This window comes from Lepidochelys kempii, chromosome 5 (assembly GCF_965140265.1).
Source record: "Lepidochelys kempii isolate rLepKem1 chromosome 5, rLepKem1.hap2, whole genome shotgun sequence".
NCBI classification, from domain to species: domain Eukaryota; kingdom Metazoa; phylum Chordata; order Testudines; family Cheloniidae; genus Lepidochelys; species Lepidochelys kempii.
The window spans coordinates 132,773,478-132,793,645 of NC_133260.1; the positions used below are offsets into that span (position 1 = coordinate 132,773,478).

General features: G+C 48.1%; 1 protein-coding gene across 11 annotated transcripts in view; it reads right to left on the minus strand.

Moving 5' to 3' along the window:
• Positions 1-20,168, minus strand: part of ABCA1 (ATP binding cassette subfamily A member 1) — a 314,981-nt gene that overhangs the window by 6,536 nt on the left and 288,277 nt on the right. For 8 of the 11 annotated variants that reach the window (XM_073345955.1, XM_073345951.1, XM_073345946.1 and 5 more), the window contains 20 exons: positions 19,902-19,950; positions 18,715-18,828; positions 17,039-17,190; positions 16,774-16,898; positions 16,190-16,288; positions 14,223-14,412; positions 13,978-14,072; positions 12,901-12,933; positions 11,855-11,960; positions 10,656-10,730; positions 9,868-10,037; positions 8,972-9,149; positions 7,807-7,922; positions 7,572-7,716; positions 6,574-6,697; positions 5,635-5,764; positions 4,657-4,777; positions 3,939-4,001; positions 3,206-3,312; positions 2,401-2,542 (listed from right to left, as the gene is read on the minus strand). In XM_073345955.1, the coding sequence (XP_073202056.1) occupies positions 2,401-2,542; positions 3,206-3,312; positions 3,939-4,001; positions 4,657-4,777; positions 5,635-5,764; positions 6,574-6,697; positions 7,572-7,716; positions 7,807-7,922; positions 8,972-9,149; positions 9,868-10,037; positions 10,656-10,730; positions 11,855-11,960; positions 12,901-12,933; positions 13,978-14,072; positions 14,223-14,412; positions 16,190-16,288; positions 16,774-16,898; positions 17,039-17,190; positions 18,715-18,828; positions 19,902-19,950 (2,334 nt within the window). The remainder of the gene's footprint in view (positions 1-2,400; positions 2,543-3,205; positions 3,313-3,938; positions 4,002-4,656; positions 4,778-5,634; positions 5,765-6,573; positions 6,698-7,571; positions 7,717-7,806; positions 7,923-8,971; positions 9,150-9,867; positions 10,038-10,655; positions 10,731-11,854; positions 11,961-12,900; positions 12,934-13,977; positions 14,073-14,222; positions 14,413-16,189; positions 16,289-16,773; positions 16,899-17,038; positions 17,191-18,714; positions 18,829-19,901; positions 19,951-20,168) is intronic. The other 3 variants (XM_073345952.1, XM_073345950.1, XM_073345953.1) reach the window with 2 other exon arrangements.

The following is a 20,168-nucleotide window of genomic DNA, read 5'->3' on the forward strand; positions in this document are numbered from 1 at the left end:
TTGAAATTTATTAAATATTTTTGGATGTTTTTCTATATTTTCAATATTGATTTCAGTTACAACACAGAACACAGTGCACAGGGCTCACTTTATATTATTATTTTTGGTTACAAATATTTGCACTGTAAAAATGATAAACAACAGAAATAGTATTTTTCAGTTCACCTCATACAAGTACTGAAGTTCACTCTCTTTATCGTGAAAGTGTAACTTACAAATGCAGATTTTTTTCAGTTACGTAACTGCACTCAAAAAGAAAACAGTGTAAAACTTTAGAGCCTACAAGTCCACTCAGCCCTACTTCTTGTTCAGCCAGTCGCTAAGACAAACAAGTTTGTTTACATTGACGGGAGATACTGCTGCCTGCTTCTTATTTACATCACCTGAAAGTGAGAACAGGTGTTGGCATGGCACTTTTGTAGCTGGTGTTGCAAGGTATTTACATGCCAGATCATTCATATGCCCCTTCATGCTTTGGCCACCATTCCAGAGGACATGCTTCCAGCTGACTATGCTCATTAAAAAATAATGCAGCAATTAAATTTGTGACTGTACTCGTTGGGGGAGAATTGTATGTCTCCTGTGCTGTTTTACCCACATTCTGCATGTATTTCATGTTGTTATAGCAGTCTCGGATGATGACCCAGCACGCGTTTGTTTTAAGAACACTTTCACAGCAGATTTGACAAAACGCAAAGAAGATACCGATGTGAGATTTCTAAAAATAGCTACAGCACTCGACCCAAGGTTTACGAAGCTGAAGTGCTGTTCCAAAATCTGAGAGGGACGAGGTGTGGAGCGTGCTTTTAGAAGCCTTAAAAGAGCAACACTCTGATGCGGAAACTTCAGAACCCAAACCACCAAAAAAGAAAATCAGCCTTCTGCTGCTGGCATCTGACTCAGATGATGAAAATGAATCTGTGTCAGTCTTCAGTGCTTTGGATTGTTATCAAGCAGAACCCATCACCAGTATGGAAGAATGTCCTCTGGAATGGTTGCTGAAGTATGAAGGGACATATTTATGTGCCAGATGCGCTAAAGAGTTGTATCTTGCAACACCAGCTACAACAGTGCCATGCGAACGCCTGTTCTCACTTTCAGGTGACATTGTAAACAAGAAGTGGGCAGCATTATCTCCTGCAAATTGTAACCAACCTTGTTTGTCTGAGCGATTGGCTGATCAAGAAGTAGGACTGAGTGGACTTGTAGGCTCTGAAGTTTTACATTGTTTTATTTTTTAATACAGGGTTGTTTTTTTTTGTACATAATTCTACATTTGTAAGTTCAACTTTCATGATAAAGAGATTGCACTACAGTACCTGTGTAAGGTGAATTGAAAAATACATTTTTTTTGTTTTTTACAGTACAAATATTTGTAATAAAAAATAAATATAAAGTGAGCACTGTACACTTTGTATTCTGTGTTGTAATTAAAATTTATTTGAAAATGTAGTAAACATCCAAAAATATTTAAATTAATGCTATTCTGTTTTTGTTTAACAGCACGATTAATTTTTTTAATCACTTGACAGCCCTAATAAAAATAGATCCAGTTATACAGCACTCTCGTTGGATAATGCTCAGTGCCCATTCACTTGGTGGCAAGCTACTGTTTCCCAGGGCTTGTAGTAACATGACTCATTGTGCGCTCATAGGAAATGGCCCAAGATTCCTCAAGGTGCTTGCAGTTACTACACACCACCACTGCAGATGAAGGCCCTTAAACTGATTGAGGAAAATCCTCAGCTGGTGTAAACGGCCACAGCTCTTTTACATAGATACAGCCTGTTAGTATTTCCAGACCAGCACTCTGTTGAGATCTCCCGCATTTGGGATGCAGATGGTGCACGTTGCTGACAGCATGAGAAATCAACAGCAGAGAGGGAGGGAGTTGATACCAATGGCCTGAATGACTGCTCCAGCACTGGGAACACCAAAATGTCAGTGTTCAAGTAATGAAAATTTAGTCCCTATAAAAGATGAGTGGCCAGACTGGGAAACCCTTAAATTGGTGAGCATTTATTCCCAGTGAACTCAGTGGGACTGCTCCTCAGAGTAAATGATCAGCAACAGGAATAAGGACTCCACCATTTGTCCCTAAATAAGCATTCCTTAAGGCAACAGATCAGTCTAGGAGTAATGGTGACAGTAGGAAAAGCCCAGGGAGGGTTTAACTGACTTGAAACCCAGATTTACTGGTAATATCAGCTGCTTTGGGCAGGACACAGTTGTCCTAGGTAGGAGTGAACGAGCAGAACACTTGTTTGGTACTGAAAAAATACAGGAGATGACAATTTCGCTATCCTGTCCAAACAAACGGATTGCAGTGGGCAGCGGAATGCATGCCAGCAAAAATGTGTAACCAGTTCAGCCAGGGTGTGTGCTTTCCGTTTTGCGTACCTGGCAGACCTCTTTCTCAGGAACACCCCGTAAAAGTGCAAAGAACTCCAGATGTTCTCTCCCTGTCAACAGCTCATTAATAGCATCAAACTGAGGGCAATAGCCCATGTTCTGATGGACTCCTTGGATGTTAGATAAGATACTGTAAAGCAAGAGAAGATCCATAGTTAGGGTGGTGCAACATCCATTGCCTTTTCAGGTAGGGAATACAGAACAGGGGTGTAACCAGTCAACATTCTGGAAGTATCAAACCCCAGTGGCTTAGGCAAAGATGTAACTGGATCCCCAAAGCAATTCGGGGTCACATTAATTTCTTTTAAAATGTGACCGTTAATCATGATGGGTACCTTTTCAAAACGCCTACGTAACTTCAGAGCCTATTGGCATGTCTACATGGCAAGTTACTGCGTGGCAAGCCTGGTCTGCTACAGCACAGTGAAAACCCTGGAGTGTCAGCAGTAAGGCAAGCTGCACTCTGGGACTTTCGCTATGCAGCAAGCTGATGTGCTGGAGTTTCATACCGTGGTTTGCTCCGCAGTAACTTGCTGTGTGGACAAGTCCTAAGCCTCAATTTCAAAAGTGACTTGGGGTTTAGGTACATTTGAAAATGTTACCCTATGACCTTGACTCAGCAGAGCACATGCTTAAAGTTAGGCAGGTTTAGCCCTAGTGCAAGCAGGGGCCAGTCTAGCAAAGTCAGTGGAGTTATATTTGCTTGGGAATTTGAGCACACAGGAAGGAGAGAGAAGCAGAGGTTTTTCTTTGGTGTAAAGCAGAGGGAAGAGGAGTTGTGTCTTCTGCTCACCTGTTTCCCTTCAGAAAAGCTTCTCCTCCCGTCACATCTGTATCTCCAGTTAGCATCTTGAAAGTTGACGACTTGCCAGCGCCATTCACTCCCAGGAGGCCAAAGCACTGAAAACATTAAAGAGCATATGAATCCATGTGTATTTGAGTGCATGATTTGTCCTGCAGAATCTTTTATTACTGACAATGACACATAAGGCGGGAAGAAGTCGCTGGACTCTCAGAGCTCAGGGTGAGAGTGAGGGACTATAGGAAAAAAACATCTTTTTATGTATAAGTGTGAGCAAATTTGATCTGGAATTAGCAAGACAGACTAACGCTGGCTCCCCCTATTCTGACAGCTGCTCTTCAGTGTAATACCACATTTTCATAGGAAGTTTCTGAACTTTTATTTCAAACTGAAATCATTTGGAAGGGAGGAGGGAACAAAAGCATTTTATCTAGTGGAATAGCCTCAGACTGCATACCAAACACTAATGTATTTATCCTGCCACCCCAAGGGAGGTCCAGGAGTGTGATTATCCTTGTTTTCCTGAGGGATTTAGTGATTTGTCCAAGGTCACACCCAGAGTTTATGGCAGAGCTGGGAACTGTCTTAAGCACAAGACCATGTCTCCTCTTTATTACAATGAAAACCTGAAGGATTTCAGCTCTTATCCTACTCACTGCCTTCTACTGCTCCTAAATAGTCAGGTAAAAGCAAACACAGATCTAGATGACCAATAGGACGTTACCTCCCCAGGAGGGATTCCAACACAGATCCGGTCAACAGCTGGTTTTCTCTTCATTCTATAAATCTGAAACCAGGATATACAAATTAATAAGAATAACAAACGTGGGAGGGTGGGAGAAGAGAGAGAATCTGAGCCCCTCATACTTTCTAAGACATCCTTAAGGCTCCAGTCCTGATCCCCCTGGACTCGATGGCTAAACTCTCATTGGACTTCAGTGGGACAGGATTAGGCTTTTTACAACTGCATCAAATCATACTAACCATACTCCCGGAGGTAACTGGTGGTTGAGATAATCAGGGGAGCTGATTTTGGTGTCTGCACTCAGGCATACAAGGCCAGAACCTTGGCTGGGGTTAATTGGCGCAGTTCTGTTGATTTCAATGGAGGGTCTGGCCCAGTATCTGATTGGGGAAGAAACTGTAATGTGTCAAGACAGTACCCCAGACATGTGAGACTTGTGCCCGAGATGTGTGTGTTTCTGGATGAAGATGCATTGCTGACATCCAACACATTTTACCTGATGGAAGTGAACTGCCTTTTAAGTCTGTGAATAGAATATATCTGGACCCTGACTCAAAGTCCACTGAAATCAGTGGGAGTCTTCCCCTTGACTCCCGTGGGCTCTGGATCAGGTCCTGGGTAAGCTGTGTGGTACTAGTGAGGGACTGCCCCACTCCCTACCTATCTAGGTAAGCATGAGCAGCCCTCTATCTCTCACCTTGGTCAGCTCTTTGATTTCAAGGATGTCACTCTGTCCACCACCACTAATTATCCTCTGCCTCTCCCTGGTCACATCCTCATCCTCATCATTGACAGGAGACAACTTGGCACTGACAGGCCTTCGAAGGGGAACGAGTCAACATGTGAAAAGGAAGAGGAGAAAGCATGCTAGGTGAATGCATTACAAATGAAAGACAGAGAGGGTGAGACAGGTATCAATCATGCACCAGCATCCAAACAGAACACACCTGGGGAAGCCCATCTGTGTTTGCAATTCAACCCTATGCAGAAGGCTAGCAAGCTGCTTCCATCCCACTTAGGCCCTCAAAGCAAGGCTTCAGTGCACAGGCCATGTGCTGACCCTGTGCATGCTGGGGAACTTCACCCATAGCGAATGCTGATCTGTTTGGTGTCAGAGATTCTATAAATGTCTCACTGTTAAATCCAGGAACATGTCCTAAGGTCTCCAGCACACTCCTGGGCTACTGATTATTGCTGTGTTCACATAGCATCCTCCAGGCAAAACCGATTTCACACCAACTAACGTTTGCTCAAGTTCAAAATATCGCCAAGGACCAAAATGTCCTTTCTTTGAGATGCCTCCCCCAGCTTTTCTCAGGCTGGTTTGATTGGCTTGGGGTACACAGGGAGGTGGTTTTGCACTAGAAACTTTAGGCCCATTCCTGCTGCCACTCAGGTAAATGGAAAAACGACGTACAGGGTCTGGCTGCACAAGAATTTCCCACTGTCAATTGACAATGAGATGGTACAGTGGCTGGCTGCACAAGCATCATCACTAACACAAGGTTGATAATTGTGATTGGACGTTGCTGATTGTCTAAGTTGTAGCATGGGTCTTTTGCAGTATGACCGGGCCAGCTGTGTCCTATATGTCAGAGCCAAGAGCACACCTCAGGCTTCTGTGCATCTTTCCCCCCAGCCCACAACACTGAAGCATGGTGCAGAGCAAGCTTACCTCGGTTTGATGAAGAACCTGTACTGGATGAGCACTGTGATAAGGAAGAAGACTGCCCCTTCCACAGCCATGGCAAAGAGGTTCCGTCCCACCAGATCCCAGGACAGAGGGGACACAAAACGGTTCTCGCCTGTTTGGAAAAGCCGAAGCACACAGTCAGCTTTGCACAGCGGCTGGAGAGACCAACACAAAGATGAAAGGCTCTTGCCCTGAGAGAGCTTTACAGACTCATTTTAGACAAGATGCAATGAGGGCGTGACACTAAGGGGAAAGAGAGGACAAAGATAATAAGATCACGTGGTAACCCAGTTTTGGCTTGTGCACATAGTACTTTTATAATAGTGATATTCAGATGTTTGGTGTGCTAGGAGCTGCACATAGCTATAGTAATAGACAGGCCCTGCCCTGAACAGTCTACAATCTCAATAGACAAGACAGTGAAAGGAAGCATTATCCCCATTTTACAGAGGGGGAACTGAGTCACAGAGAGATGAAGTGACTTGCCCAAGGGCACACAGAAGGTCTGTGGCGATGCCAGGAGTTGAACCCAGCTCTCCTGACTCCCAGCCCCACTGCCTTAACCACACGACCATCCTTCCTCTCAACTTGAGGCTGCATTTCACACAACTACATTTTTGTATTTTTAAAGAATCAGTTGACTCCCTAATAACTCAAGCTCTCTAACAGCTGAGAACTATTTGCTCTCTAGTCCTGGTAAGGAATCAGATGGGATAGCTACAGGCTCTGGCCAGTTCAGAGCAGACCTCTGTACTGTTTTCACTACTGTTAGCTAGGCACTAATCCTGCCAGGCCCTGTGAGCCAAGGGCCCTCAGTTCCTGGTGATTTTAATGGGAGTGGACGGTGCTCAGCACCTCCCAGGCTCATGCCCTGGGTGTCCAGCTGACGTTGTGGATCCCACACTGTGTGAGGTCACTTACCAAACCTTTCCAAAGCGTCGGCCATGGCCTGATTTTTCACCATGTCGATCAGTCCCCGCCCCAGGCAGAAGTGGGGGAAGACGAGGAAGACAGACTTCAGGATTTCATTGATGTTGTTCAGCTTCTAAAGGAACAAAAGCCAAGCACAGATCAGCCACTGCGCTGCTTCTCAAGGCAGAGAACAAAAAGGCAGGGAGGCTTAGCTTGCTGAGGGTGACTGTCCTGCGAATTTGCTTCCCAATGGGTAGAAACAACCACTCCACCACCAACCTCTGACAGCACAGATTAGACAAACAAACCTGACAAATAATGGGAGAACCCTCTGGACATGATGATAATTGTGCCCCAGGACCCCATGGTGCAAAGCACTGTATGTACCAACATCACAAAGACAGTCCAGCCAGGAGGGCTCACAGTCCAAGATTTAGATAATATGCTTGAGGTGAACAATTAGGGCTGGGTCGAGGTAACGGCAGAGAGATGCACTGTCTCAGCGCCCATAATAGTCACAGGTTACCATCAGCTGAACTAATGCCAAGCAGGCATGGGATAGCCCATTCCCCCAGGTCTCCAGAGGGCAGGGGACTGATATTCTTATCTCAGCTTTCACTTCCATCTCCCAGTGAATACAGAGCTTAGCTTGTCTGCACAGCACTCAGTAGCTACCAAACTCACTTTTTTCCCTTTGACTATCGATTAGAAACAGCAGAAGAGTTTTAAGCCCCTTTCAGCAAGGAACGTAAGCACGAGTCATGCCACTGATGTCAAAGGGGCTACTCGTGTGCTTAAAGTTACACACATTCTTACTTGCCTTCCTGAACTGAGGTCTTCTGGGCAACATGCCCCACTTGCTCCACCATTCCCGATTCTGACCACCTGACCTAGCCTTCCCTACCATTCCCCTGAATACCAGGAGTGGACACTGGTTTTCTAAGGGCCATGTAAAGCAGCAGCACTGGGGGATGTGGCGGCGGCAGGACACGTCAGTGGGAACATACGTTGTTGGTGAAGAGCTCGAGGACGAAAGTGGCCACGCTGCCATTTATGCCAATGAAGAGATTCACGCTGGTCAGCACCACGTAGGCTGTGCTGGGGATCTTGAACACAAAGGAAGCTGGGTACATGAGTGGCGTTATAGACCACCTGGTGAGCAGAAAGACACAGTAACACACGTCATTCACAGCACACAGTCCACTGGGGCCTCAGGGATCCCCTCGAGAGATGCAACCTTACCCATAGAGCAGGAGGAGAAGGGCCAGTGCAGGCAGGTTGGAAGAGGACACGTAGGACTTCTGCTGGAAGCAGATGAAGATGATGATAACCAAGGTGGCTGGAACTATGTAGTTGCACTGGAGGAGGAAGAAATAGCTCCAGGTTACTTGCAAAATAAAATCAAAAGCATCTTAATGCTCTAAATGGAGGAAATCAGGGTAAAAATATGGGAATAGAATTGAAAATTATGATGCTATCTGCTCAGAAAATAAATCTGCACATTATACGTGGTGATTGGAGAGCTGGCCAGCCACTCCACATCTTCCTTAGTCCAGCACTGGAAACATACTGTGTACTCATCCTAGGGTGAATCGCAGTGCCCAGGATGTTCAAATAAATGAAGAGGAATAAGTCAAGGTGTTTATGATTGTCACAATTATTTGTATCAGAATAGCCAGATACGGATGAGAGGTTTTTCACATATGGGGCCCTGTTGTGCTGGCTCTGGACATGCACAAAGTGACAGCCCCGCCCTGGAGAGCTAGCAATAGATTAAAAGACAAGATATAAAGTGGGAGGGGAAACAGAGGCATGGAAAGGAGAAGTGACTTGCCCGAGGTCACAGAACAGGCCAGCCAGCAGCAGAGCTGGGAATCAAACCCAGAGCTGCTGAGTCCCAGGGCAGTGGCCTGATCACACTGTCGAATCTTCAGCGCTAGCTAATGTCAGTAAATTCCCCTGAAAGTGGGAGTTCACCATGCCCTTTCAGTAGGTGTGTGGCCATATGCACACGTCTGTGTGCACACATGCATGCACCAGGGCCAAATTCAGCCCAGCCAGAACTCCATAACTGCACCAGCTTATTCCAGGGATGGTCAGCTGTGCAGAGAGACAAATGCTGTGTTGGCAGGACAGCCAGGTGGGTGGAGCAGGGACAGGAGCAGCTTGTCAGAACTACCAGGCACCAGAACACGCATCACATGCATCCCGTTAGGGCACGGAGAACAGCACACATTCCTTCATCCCAGGGAACTCTGCAACCAAGGCGTAGTGCCTTTGAGGCTCTGCACTGCCTCCGCAGCAGGCCTGGGCCTAACCGGCACAAGCTGGCCTTAGTTTTGCAGCAATGGGTGTTATACACATTGTAACCTGCTCTAAAGGATGAGCTCCCGCGAGGCAATCTTACCATATCCCAGACGAAGTTAGCCAGCCAGTAGATCACCGGCTTCACCCCGCTGATGAACTGCAGGTGCTTGGCCTTGCTGACCCGCTCCTGGATCAAGAAAACCACAAAGCTGGCTGGGACAAAGGACATGGCGAAGATCACACAGATGGAGACTAAAACGTCCACCGACGTGGTCATCCTGGGCAGAGGGAAATCAGAGTGGCAATAAATTACTGCCAGAGTCTCCCTCCAGACATTCCAGTGCACATTAGCACCATAACCTGAACAGGGGCCCGATTCTGCCAGCCTCGCTACGCAATGGGAATGCAGGTGGTAGAACTGGGCCCTCTGTTTAAGCCCTGTTGCAGGTATGTTCATTGGAAAGGCATTGTTAGGACGGATAATGATGAGAGGTCTTTCACATGTGTCTAAACGCATGGGAAAATGTAGGGATTTACAGCTGGTCTTTACTCCACCGAAGATCAGATGTGCAGGGTGCGGGCGCAGGAGAGCAAAGCTCCGCCCAGCACTTTTCTAGCGTTAACAAGTTTCAGCATAATGCAGCTGGGAGAGTCAGGGACTCAGATTTGCAACGCTGCTTAGGGGATATGGACACCCAAGTCCCATTAATGTAATGGGAACTGGAGATGCAATTCCCATAGGTGGCTTTGGAAATCTCAGCCTGGAGTGCTGCAAAATCCCTGGCCAGATCCTCAGCTGGTGACTACAACTGGCCATGTTAATCCACATTTGAATCACTAAGGTAACCTGGTTCTTTTATTTACCCGCTCCCCTCCCCAAACACTCATTTCTTGCAGCTTCCTTAATTCCAAGGCATTTTCTTCTCCCCTCCTTTCCATTCCCCATAGCCCCCCCGTCTCCAGCAGGCCGCAAATAACGTTCATACTAGGACGTACAGGGCGACCTCGGAGAGCTGCTGCTTGGTGAGGTTGAGCGGGTGGTTGAATGCGGTGATCCCGTAGGTGCTGGGATTCTCGCCGTCTTGAAGGTTGGCCCGGAGGATGGCATTGTTGATCACATTCAGAAAGGAGCCAATGGCATGCCAGCCTTTGTTATTGAACCAAACCTGAAAAGCAACACACCAGCATCAATAGGATTGCCAGCCATGCCTACCATTCTACAGGCTCCCTCGTGTCCATAGCCAAGGGGTTCAGAGGTCTGCAGCCACTTCCGTGTGGTGGGACGTTGTACTGATTCTTCCTGCCTTTTTACAAACTATTGTCAGCCACCTCAGTGGCACAATATACGGTTTGACAAGGGCATCATATATGCCCCCTGGTCTCCTGAACAAATGTCGTAGCATCACTTCAGTTTATGAGGAACCTGGGATGAGGTCCTAAGCATGTGTGAATGGATGCATATGGCCCATGTGCACTGGGAAAGCACAATCCATGGTTCCTATGCTGGTAGCAGGTACATGCCACGATCTACTGATTTCCAAGACCTTGATCCAACATCCATTAGAGTCAATGGGCTTTGGACTGGGGTCCAAGAGGCCACTCTCTCCTGGAAAATCCCACACAGGGATGTGGGCACTTTGGTTCTGTTGGCAAACGATTCGGGTGCAGTATCCCCTGCTCTGAACACATGCTGCATACAGATCGCCATTAGAGACAGAGCTTGGTTTAAAGTGCTAGGGTCTGGCTCTGAATATCAGGCACAGCAGTGGGTGGGCAGGATTTACCTTCACGTTGTTTTTTGTGTCCATCCCTTTCATGAAGCTTCCCAGGCTGTGAAGAAACTGATCTCCAGAACTCCCCTGTGAACAGCACACAATGGCACATCTGCTTCATTCATTATAGACCGTGCTATGGATACCTTATTTATACTGGTTTCTTTGCCACAGACTGAGGAATGGGTAAGATGTCCCAGCCTCACACTCCCCCCTGCACTGCAGTCCCAGGGCTCAAGAGTCTGCTCCCGCACTATTCTTCTGGGATGACTCCAGAGTGGGCAGGAAGTTGAGAGAGCCCCAGGGAACTCCAGAACTCTCTTTTGTGTGGTAGCAACTAACCACCACAGTCCCACACAGAACTTTCCTATTACACCAGCTCTCGGAGACACGGTGTCACAAATACTTGCCCTCCCAAGAAAATCAATAGCCTAGATTCCTTCCTGTGCCAAGATCCATTAAGTGCAAAGGGGTGGGCCGAGGCTCACTGATTCTCTGAAGCAATTTGCACTTCCCAGGCACAGGTTAGAGCAGCTGCGAGGCTGCTCTAATTTACACCAAGTGGCAATTGGGTTGGATGGGGCATAGAGGCCCTCTACTCCAGCTCTGTGCCATCTGAGTGTAGAGGAGCTCTGAGCTAGCCAGATCCAGCTGCTATCTGGCTGCTCTGAAACATCAGAGTGGCACAGAGAGGCCAGAATGAATGAGGATATCAGGCTTGATTTTTTTCCCCCTGTTCTCATGTTGTGGTTTCTGAGACACCCAACTTGCTCTCTGCTCTCTCTCAGATTCTGAGCTGTGCTAGCTGATAGTAACTGGGATCTTTTTTTGTGGCTCCTCACTGACATCAATGGAAGCTTACTGGAGTTAAAAAGGAGTAAAAGCAGAATAAGGGCCTCAGGACTTAGTCCTCTTTAAGTCAGTTTCCTGACTCTACTTTGGGTTTATATGATCAGGTATTACGAGACCGCAGTTACCAAATGGTTCTTCTGAATTTGAACAATGACGACTCCTCCCACAAATGCAGTTATATTACAACCCATGCTAGCATAATGTGGCTCAGCACATGGTCCTTTATCTCAAGCAGAGGAAACTCATATTTTTAGACCCAAAGGTCCCGGGGTTCAATCCCTGCTGGCCACACTCCCTCCCACCCCCAAGGGGGTACTGTGATATCAGCACATTCTGAGCCCATACGAAATTGTCTTCACCTTGGCTAGCTCCAAGATTTTCTTCACTTGCTTGATGGCATCACTGACTTCATCGCTGGGAGGAAGCAGGAGGGAACTGCTGGCGCCCACTGAAAACCCACCATACCTGAAAGCACAGACAGACAAGATAGTGAAGCACAGACTGACTCCACAGTGTCCTCCATAAAAGGCCCTTTTTTATAGCCTGTGGCTTTTAGCTTGCTGCTCTGTGCTGGGACCTAATACCTCAAAGTTCAGTGGCCTTCAGTGGCAACTTGAAGTTTACATTTGTTTGTTAAGCTTCCATTCGACAGGAGCCTCTCGGGGAATCCACCCAGCTCAGAGCAGTGAGCCTGCCATGCAGACATGCCCGAACTCTCATAGCAGCATGCGCTGAACTGAACAGAACTCCAGCTCGCTGAGCTCTCAGAGGTGACAGCAGGACAGTCAGGGTTATTCCTCCCAAGAGCTGTGCTAGACTTGAGATTAGTTCCCCCAAACAAAATTAGATCTGACTGTTTACAAAAGTAACCTGTGGCCTTTCCACACTGCAGTCCAACCTTTTAGTCTGCTGCCCTTTCATCGGGCTGGGGTTCGAGGACGGGGAAGCAAGGCAGAGAGCAGCTACCGTTCCACTGCTAACAGCAAAGTGGGGTCCTCTCTCTGGCTTGGCTGATCAGTGCTCCCCTGGCCCCTCTTAGGATGGTGCAATTGATTGTACTAAGGACCCAATCCCGCAAGGGCTTGCGAATGAGCATCCTGCTAACTGGAACTACTCACAGTAGCAGGCAGTGTAGTAGGCAGACAGCATTTGCAGGATTGGGCCCTTGACTGCTCACAAAGCCCAGTGACTAGGGAAAGGATCAGTAATTGTGGATACTATTTCTAGTGCAATGCTAAAAATAATCATTTCACTGAAATATTTCTGGTGGGTTTAGATTTTGAAAAAAGCTTTGTTTTACAAAAACTAAATTTAGGGGCAAATTTGACCAGACAGCAGCCCACAGAGCATGGCACTCAATCGGTTAATGAGTTCCAAGCAACCTAAAGAAAGGACAGTAACTTACCTGAACTCATTCACCCAGATCTTGTTCCTTAAACTGGGAAGGCAAAGAGAAGAAAACAAGTCTGTTATTTATGAGATGGACCATCAGTCAGACCTACTCTCCAGCCACATGAACGCAGACTGTAAGGAGACAGTCGTGCACTAATGACGCGGTCAGAGTAATGCTTTGTGTAACTCCAAGGAGTTCAGTTGTGTCACCCGGCAGAGGAGTTTGCCCTGATGCTTTACACGGATATAGCAGCTCCCGGGCTCACTGCTGCACCATTGCACTGCACTGCCTTTGCCCACGGGATAAAGCAGAGATGGACCTGAGCTGGAATTGGACTCAGAGATGCTTCTGAACTTGGCTGACGTTCTGGGCTGAGCCCACTGCCAGACTTATGTCCAACGAGCTGCCTTTGCATCCCAAAAGCATCAGAAGCTGCTCAGAAACCGTAGCCGGGGGCCGGTGGAGTCTCCATCCCTGACCAGACTTAAATCAAGAGTGGGCGTTTTCTAAAAGCTCTGCTCTGGGATTATTTGGGGGAAATTCTCTGGCCTGTGTTACACAGGTGGTCAGGCTGGATGATCACAGTGGTCCCTTCTGACCCTGGAAGGGACCCAGCAGTTTCAGGCCATGGTTTTAAAGGCCTCATATTTTACTTCAGGAAGAAACATTTCAGCTAGTGGAGTACTTTGCTGGAAACACTTCCTGCTGATTTGGGCTGGCTTGCACCAGCCATTGAGAGAACAGGCAAAGTGAGTTCGAAATGTAGGGTCTGATCCAAAGCCCATTGAAGTCAATGGAAAGACTCTCACTGACTTTGCATCAGTCCCTCCAAGATGATCGGGAAGGGACTGTTAGCTCTACACAGGCGGGTCTAAAAGAGCCGAAGTGCGTACCAGGGAGTCGAAGCTGGGGTGTGCCAGGAGAAAGCGCAGACTAAACTCACTGAGCCTCCCATAGCGCCACCTCTGCAGATGGCCCAGAGTTTAAGGCTCTCTAGGGGTCAGAGTCACCCCATAGGAGTTATGTGGTGCAGAGGTCTCTGCACAGGGGCAGCAGCAATCGCCAGGGAACAATGTGTGTAATAGGCACCTTTTCCCAATGATCTGCGCGTAGGTCTTCACCAGATAGTCCGATACGTTCCGGCCCGTCAGGTTCTGCAGGATGTCACCAGTGTTCTGTTCTCTCTGGTGCCAGGGGGAAGCAGAGGGACTTGGAATCAAGGATGTTTTCCTTGGCTTCATGCACATCCCCCAAAAGACCCAACCCAGCCGCCCGTGCTCCACGCACATCCCCGGGCTGCCCTGGGGCTACCGAGCAGCTGGGACCTCTCCTACCTGTGGAAGAGGCAGCCCCCCCGCGCCAGGTGGGCACACAGGGAGCATTTTCTTGATCTTCTCATTGCTGCATTCGCAGGCCGGGGAAGGGTTCTCCATGGTCCAGTTGCCATTCAGGAAGACGTCCAGGACCGTGTCGGGGACAGAGGCGGTGGTCCATTTATCCTCTCTGACCAGGCAAGGAGTGTCTCTGCATGAGGCCAGAGCCAAGGCAAATGCGACGTTTTATGAGACCGGTCAGCTGGCTCCAGGGCGGCTCCCCAATTCCGCTGCCCCAAGCAGGCGCCGCCGAATTGCTGCCGCGCCAATAGCGGCAGAGCTGCCGGCCAAAAGCCGCCACGGCGGGGAGGGCGTCGGAGCTGCCGCCAAATTGCCGCCGCGGGACAGGGACGGCCGCCCATTTCCCACTGCCGCCCAGGCACCTGCTAGCACCTAGTTTGCTACACTACGTAAACAGTCAGCGCCGGTCAACGCGCCGATGGAGTTTTCCGAAGCGCTCCGCTTGGGCCTAGCTCCGCTCCCGCTGAAACCAACAGTCAGACTCCCACTGGCCTAGCCTGGCCCCCGGGGAAGGCAAAGGGAAAGCTCTCAGTAACATCAATGGGAGCAGAGTCAGGCCGACGCCGGGCACTTTGGACAATCCCACCCATTATCACTCCTCTCGGGGGAGCTTCGAGACCTTTATTTAACTCCGCCTCACAGCCCCCAAGAGAGCTATTTTGTGGGGCGGGGACGCTGACACGCAGGGGTGTTTGCGGGCTTGGGTGGGCCCCGAATGCCAGCTCTGCCTTTGGGGTGGACATGGAGCTGCGCTGCCCCAGGGTAGCCCCAGGAGGCAGTGTGTCTCGGAGCTCCCGTTCACGCAGGGTGAGTCTGCCTGCTACTGCACAACTTTGCAGGTGCAGATAATTACCCCCCATCAACCGGCCTACCCCACTGCCTGATGTGTGGGGCAAGGAGCTATGGCCCCATCACCACCCTACCCAGCTGGGGGCAGTGACTTCAGTTCTGGGTGGCCAGATCACACAAGGGTTGGTGGCGGGGAGGGTTCTCCTTTGTGCCTTCCTTCCAGGCACAATCAGGCCATAAATGACTTGCCCAAAGCCACGCAGAAAATCCGTGGCAGAGGCCTGTCTCCAGGCCTCCCATCCTGCCTGCTAGCCATGAAAGCCCACTTGTGGAAGCCACACACAGAGAAATCCTGCAGAACACGGAGCAGAGAACTGTGGGAGCAAAACAACTAGACCAAGCCAATGATACACTGCCCCGTGGCCAGTTCAGCTTTTTCTTTTCAAAGCCAGAATCCCACTGCTGGTAACCTGGGGACACCCTTACGTCTCTATCCCGGTCAATGACAGTTCCCAGCAGGCTGCCTGCATGGAGCACGAGCAATGGTCTGGGAAACCCTGGGGGGCAGGTTCTTGAAGAAAGAAGGAGAGAGGTTGTTTTCACAGTACACGACTGCACCCCTTTGTGCTCTGTTCTGCCCTGCGGAGCGAGTAGCTCCCACTAAAGTCTGGGTCAATACTCGCAGTGAGCAAGGGGAAGGAAAAGCTGGGCCTGAGCCTGCAACCCTTCCTTATCTGAGTGGCGGTGGCAACGAAGGTTGCCACCATAAATCAATACTTTAATACAACATAGGAGGCAAGGGTCCTACACCTCTGAAGGAAGAGCTTTCAGATGAGTCCAGGCCGCTGGGATCAGGCCTTCTGCTTGGTATTTCCCTAAGCTGATTGCTACAGCTACTTCTAACTAACCTCCGCCATTGTGCTAATACGAACACCGCACCCACCATGCTGAGGTTACGACCCCTGAAAGTGGATTCGGAGGCTGGTGGCAATGGCAGCTATGATTTATGTGACACACATTAACAGCATCTACCGGTATCTGAAAGCAGCAGCAACATCCAGTGGCTTAGAAATGACAGAGCTGCTCCTTGCGCCTACCCTTGCTCGGGTTCTACTTACGGAATGGAGTGTCCTTCCACACAGCGGGTCCCAAAGCCGGGTTCATTGACAAGAGTGTTCACAAGCTTCTGAGTGCCCGCATCGTCTGGTGCGTCATTGCTATGGGCGCATCAAAGAAACACAGTCAGGGCACCGAGATAAGGCTTGTGCAGCAAAACCAGCAACATGGCAGGGCAGAGACACAGGCAAGAGGGTAGGAAAAGGAACTGGGTGGAAAGTCTCCTGTGTGGAATGTGTGTGTTCTCTCTCTCTCTCTCACACACACACACGAAAAGTACTGTAACATTTGGAAAGAGTTTGGGATACTTTTAGCTTCTTTTCTGTGTGATTTAGCATCTGAGAACAAAGTGAATTGAGATCTGAGGAAGAAAAGTGAAATAGTATTCTATTCCTCCTGCCATTCAAACTCACTCTTATTTGGAGCTTGCCTTGTTAAAGCTACAAACAGGCAAAATGGTGCCTTTTCCTTACACTGTACTTTGGAGCTATGCACACAAATGCAAACTTAGGTGATGAGACCGTAATGGTGAATAGAGAAAGCAGAACCAGTCCTAAAGAATGTTTTCTGGTCATTTGAAAGGTACCTGATAAAAGTGTACTGCTCATCATACATCCAGGGCTGCAGTTCCAGGCTGGGGTATTTCCCAAAGGGAGGTACGATCAGGCTGAACATGAGAGCAATGCACACAAACACAGCTGGCAGTACGATCTGAAATCACAAGGGAAGAGGCAGAGCCACCTTTAAAAGAACCGCCCCCATAGGCATCAGCCACCCAGAGTGATGCATTTAACCACTCGGAGACACTGGCCGTTTCAGTGACCTCTGCAGGAGCTGCTGCCTGGTCTCACCTGGGCGAAGAAACCCTTCCTGCTGCGCTTGGCAATGAGCAGCCTCTTCCACAGCAGAGCTACGAACTGCTGCCGGATGAGCTTCCAGCCCTTCATCTGGTAGGAGCCTTTGCCATCCACCCCACTGAGCAGGTCTGTCTCTCTGGATTCTGCTGACAACGAATGATACAGGACTCTCACCCACATAGAAACAAAAGCAGATTTCCTTCTCCTTCAGAGGCTGCTCCTGCTTGTGCAGACAGAACCCTGGTGGCTGCCCATGTTCTTACCACTGTGTCTCCTAGACACGCTCTGAGCACAAAGGAGTATGGCGTGCAGTGGGGCCAGGGGAAATGATCTCTCATGAATATGCATTTGAGTGTTTATCTTTCTGCATCACCGAGGCTGAGACTACTTCTCCAGACAACCTTCTGATCTGGCTGCCATTCATTTCCAAAGGGAACTGGGCATCCAAATCACACATTGCCTGATGTGTGGGGAACCTCACTTTTGGAAACCTCAGCCTTACAATCTATACCAGTGGTTCTCACACTGTGGGTCACGACCCCCTTTGAATGGAGTCACCAGGCTGGCTTAGACTTGCTGGGTCCCAGGGCTGAAGCCCGAGCCATACTGCCCAGGGCTGAAGCCAAAGCCTGAGGGCTTCAGCCCTGGGTGGCAGGGCTCAGCTTCCAGGCCCCCGACTAGAGGCCGAAGGCCTTGAACTTCTGCTTTGGCTCCCCTGCCCGGAGCAGTGGGGCTCGGGCAGGCTCAAGCTTCGGTCTCCCCTCCTGGGGTCGTGAAGTAATTTTTGTTGTCAGAAGCGGGTCATGGTGCAATGAAGTTTGAGAACCCCTGCTCTATACTATCTGTTGATTAAACCCCTCTTGGAAGCAGAGGTGGGCCAAACCAGAAATGCCAGCTCTGAACATCCCCAAACATTGGGGAAAGTTCCACTCTAGATGGAACTTTTCAGCCCAGGTCCACCTTTCATTATAAGGTGTCCTATAACAGACAAAGGTGAATTATATATTTATCCTGAGGATTAAGAATATTAACTTGGCCATAAGGAAGGGTAGATGCATTTCAAAGGGCAGGGGAATGTTGATATGACAGCCGAGATCCAGCAACATCTGGACATAGAAAGCCCCTGCTTGAGTTATTGTGGCTAGGTCACATTGCCATAGTCTAGGTATCACTATGGGCACCTCTCTACTATAAAATGTCCTGATGCAGTGCCCAAGGAAATCACTGAAAAAGCTCCCATTTGACTTAATGGGTTTTGGGTCAGGCCCTAAGTCTGTCCCCTTTGGACAGACTGTCTCATGCATGTTCACACATTAGATTCTCTTGCCTTGGCCCATGCAGGGAAGCAGAGATTAATAAACATCCTGCATGAGGATGGAGCATCCAAGGTTAAGTATGTCAGGAATTCTAGCACACTTCAACAAATGCCGGAGAAACTAATAGGACATTTGCTGGAAGGAATTTAAATAGCGTCCAAAACTCTTCCAGGTGTGCTGGTTAGTTCGTTTAAATGCCCTCATAAAATCTAGTATTTCTTGCATTGTGATTCACCCAAGAACATGGACAATGAACACATTTCTTTAAAACATTAATATTTTAGAACTGTAGATTAGTAATGAGGCACAGACAGACAGTTGAGATTATTGCAGTACAGCTCCTTCCATCTTTACCTGGATCTATGTCTGAATCATTAGGGTCGAAAGCATCATCTTCTGTGAATGGATGAAGGCAGCTCTGTCTGTCTCCAAAGACACGCCTGTTCCTTCTTGCAGGTAATGTGCCATCTGAAGAGGACAGCACATGTTAGCTGATTTGCTCAAGTTAACAGAGACAGTGAACAACCCTATTCTTCTATGAGCCCCAAGCACTGGGAACTGAAGTGTCACCAGCAAGCTACTGTATAGAAATCTTCACTGAATATTTGCTTTCAACTTTTAAGAAGTTCCCATATGCAGACTGAACAGCTGTAGACTGCCTCTGAGCTGCTGCTAAATTAGCACCAGTGCGGGGAAATGTAAAGTGCATTGATATGTAAAGTGAACCCATGTGCCAGGTTTCATATGGTGTCCAAGGAGCTTACTTTTAAGAACACTTCAAACGTCCTGTTTTCACATTGATCAATTAAAATTTGGGGGGCGGGGGGATAATCCTAAAATGTTAATTCAAGAGTATTGTTACATTAAGCAGAATTTGTTCTGTGTTTCCCAGGAACAAAGAGTCTAGTAGAACAAATTCGTGGTGCGAAGAGCAGCATTTGTAGTGAAGAGAAAAGTCAACTGAACATAGACACAGTCAGAGCTGATCATTTGCTCAGAAACTTACTTAATGACATATTCAATGTTTCATGATAAACTCATTTGGACACTAAGTTACTGGAAAAAATCTTCCATTCCAAGAAATATGTGCACGTGTCTTGACACTCAGTAATGACAATTTTGTATGGCTATTTTGTGACTTTAAAAAAGTCACCACAAAAGTGTTCCAGTTTCTGATTTTGAAAATAATTTGTGTATCATCTTTCACTTGTGACTTCTACACCAGGGCAAGAACCATCATTTTACAGATGGAAAAGGTGACACCCAGAGAGGTCAACGGATTTGCCCAAAACTATAGCACGTGTAAGTGGCAAAGTGGGAGACAGAACTCGTATCTGCTAAATTCCACCCCTTGCTCTAACCACTAGATGGTTGATTCTGCTTGCCCAATGGCTTAATTCCTTGAATGGGAATTTATATCAGTTGAGAATTTAACCCTCTGTCAGTTGTGTGCATAAGGGATGATGCATGCAAATCCCAGGTATAAAGCTGTACACATAGAACCTCCTTTGACAATGCAGCCCTGAAACGATTGCACTAACCTGAGGTCTCTGCATCCACCCCATTATCTTCAGCCACTTTGAGAAAGATCTGACAGGCAGAGAGGTTAAAAAGAAAATTAGAAGTGGTCTAATACAGCAATAATGTGCTGCCTGATGTAACATGGGAGATCCAATGATTCCAGTACAGAATGCATCATGTCAACATGAGGGGCTATATGGAATATCCCTTGCCTATAGCAGTGGTTCTCAACCAGGGGTACGTGTACCCCTGGGGGTACTCAGAGGTCTTCCAGGGGGTACATCAAC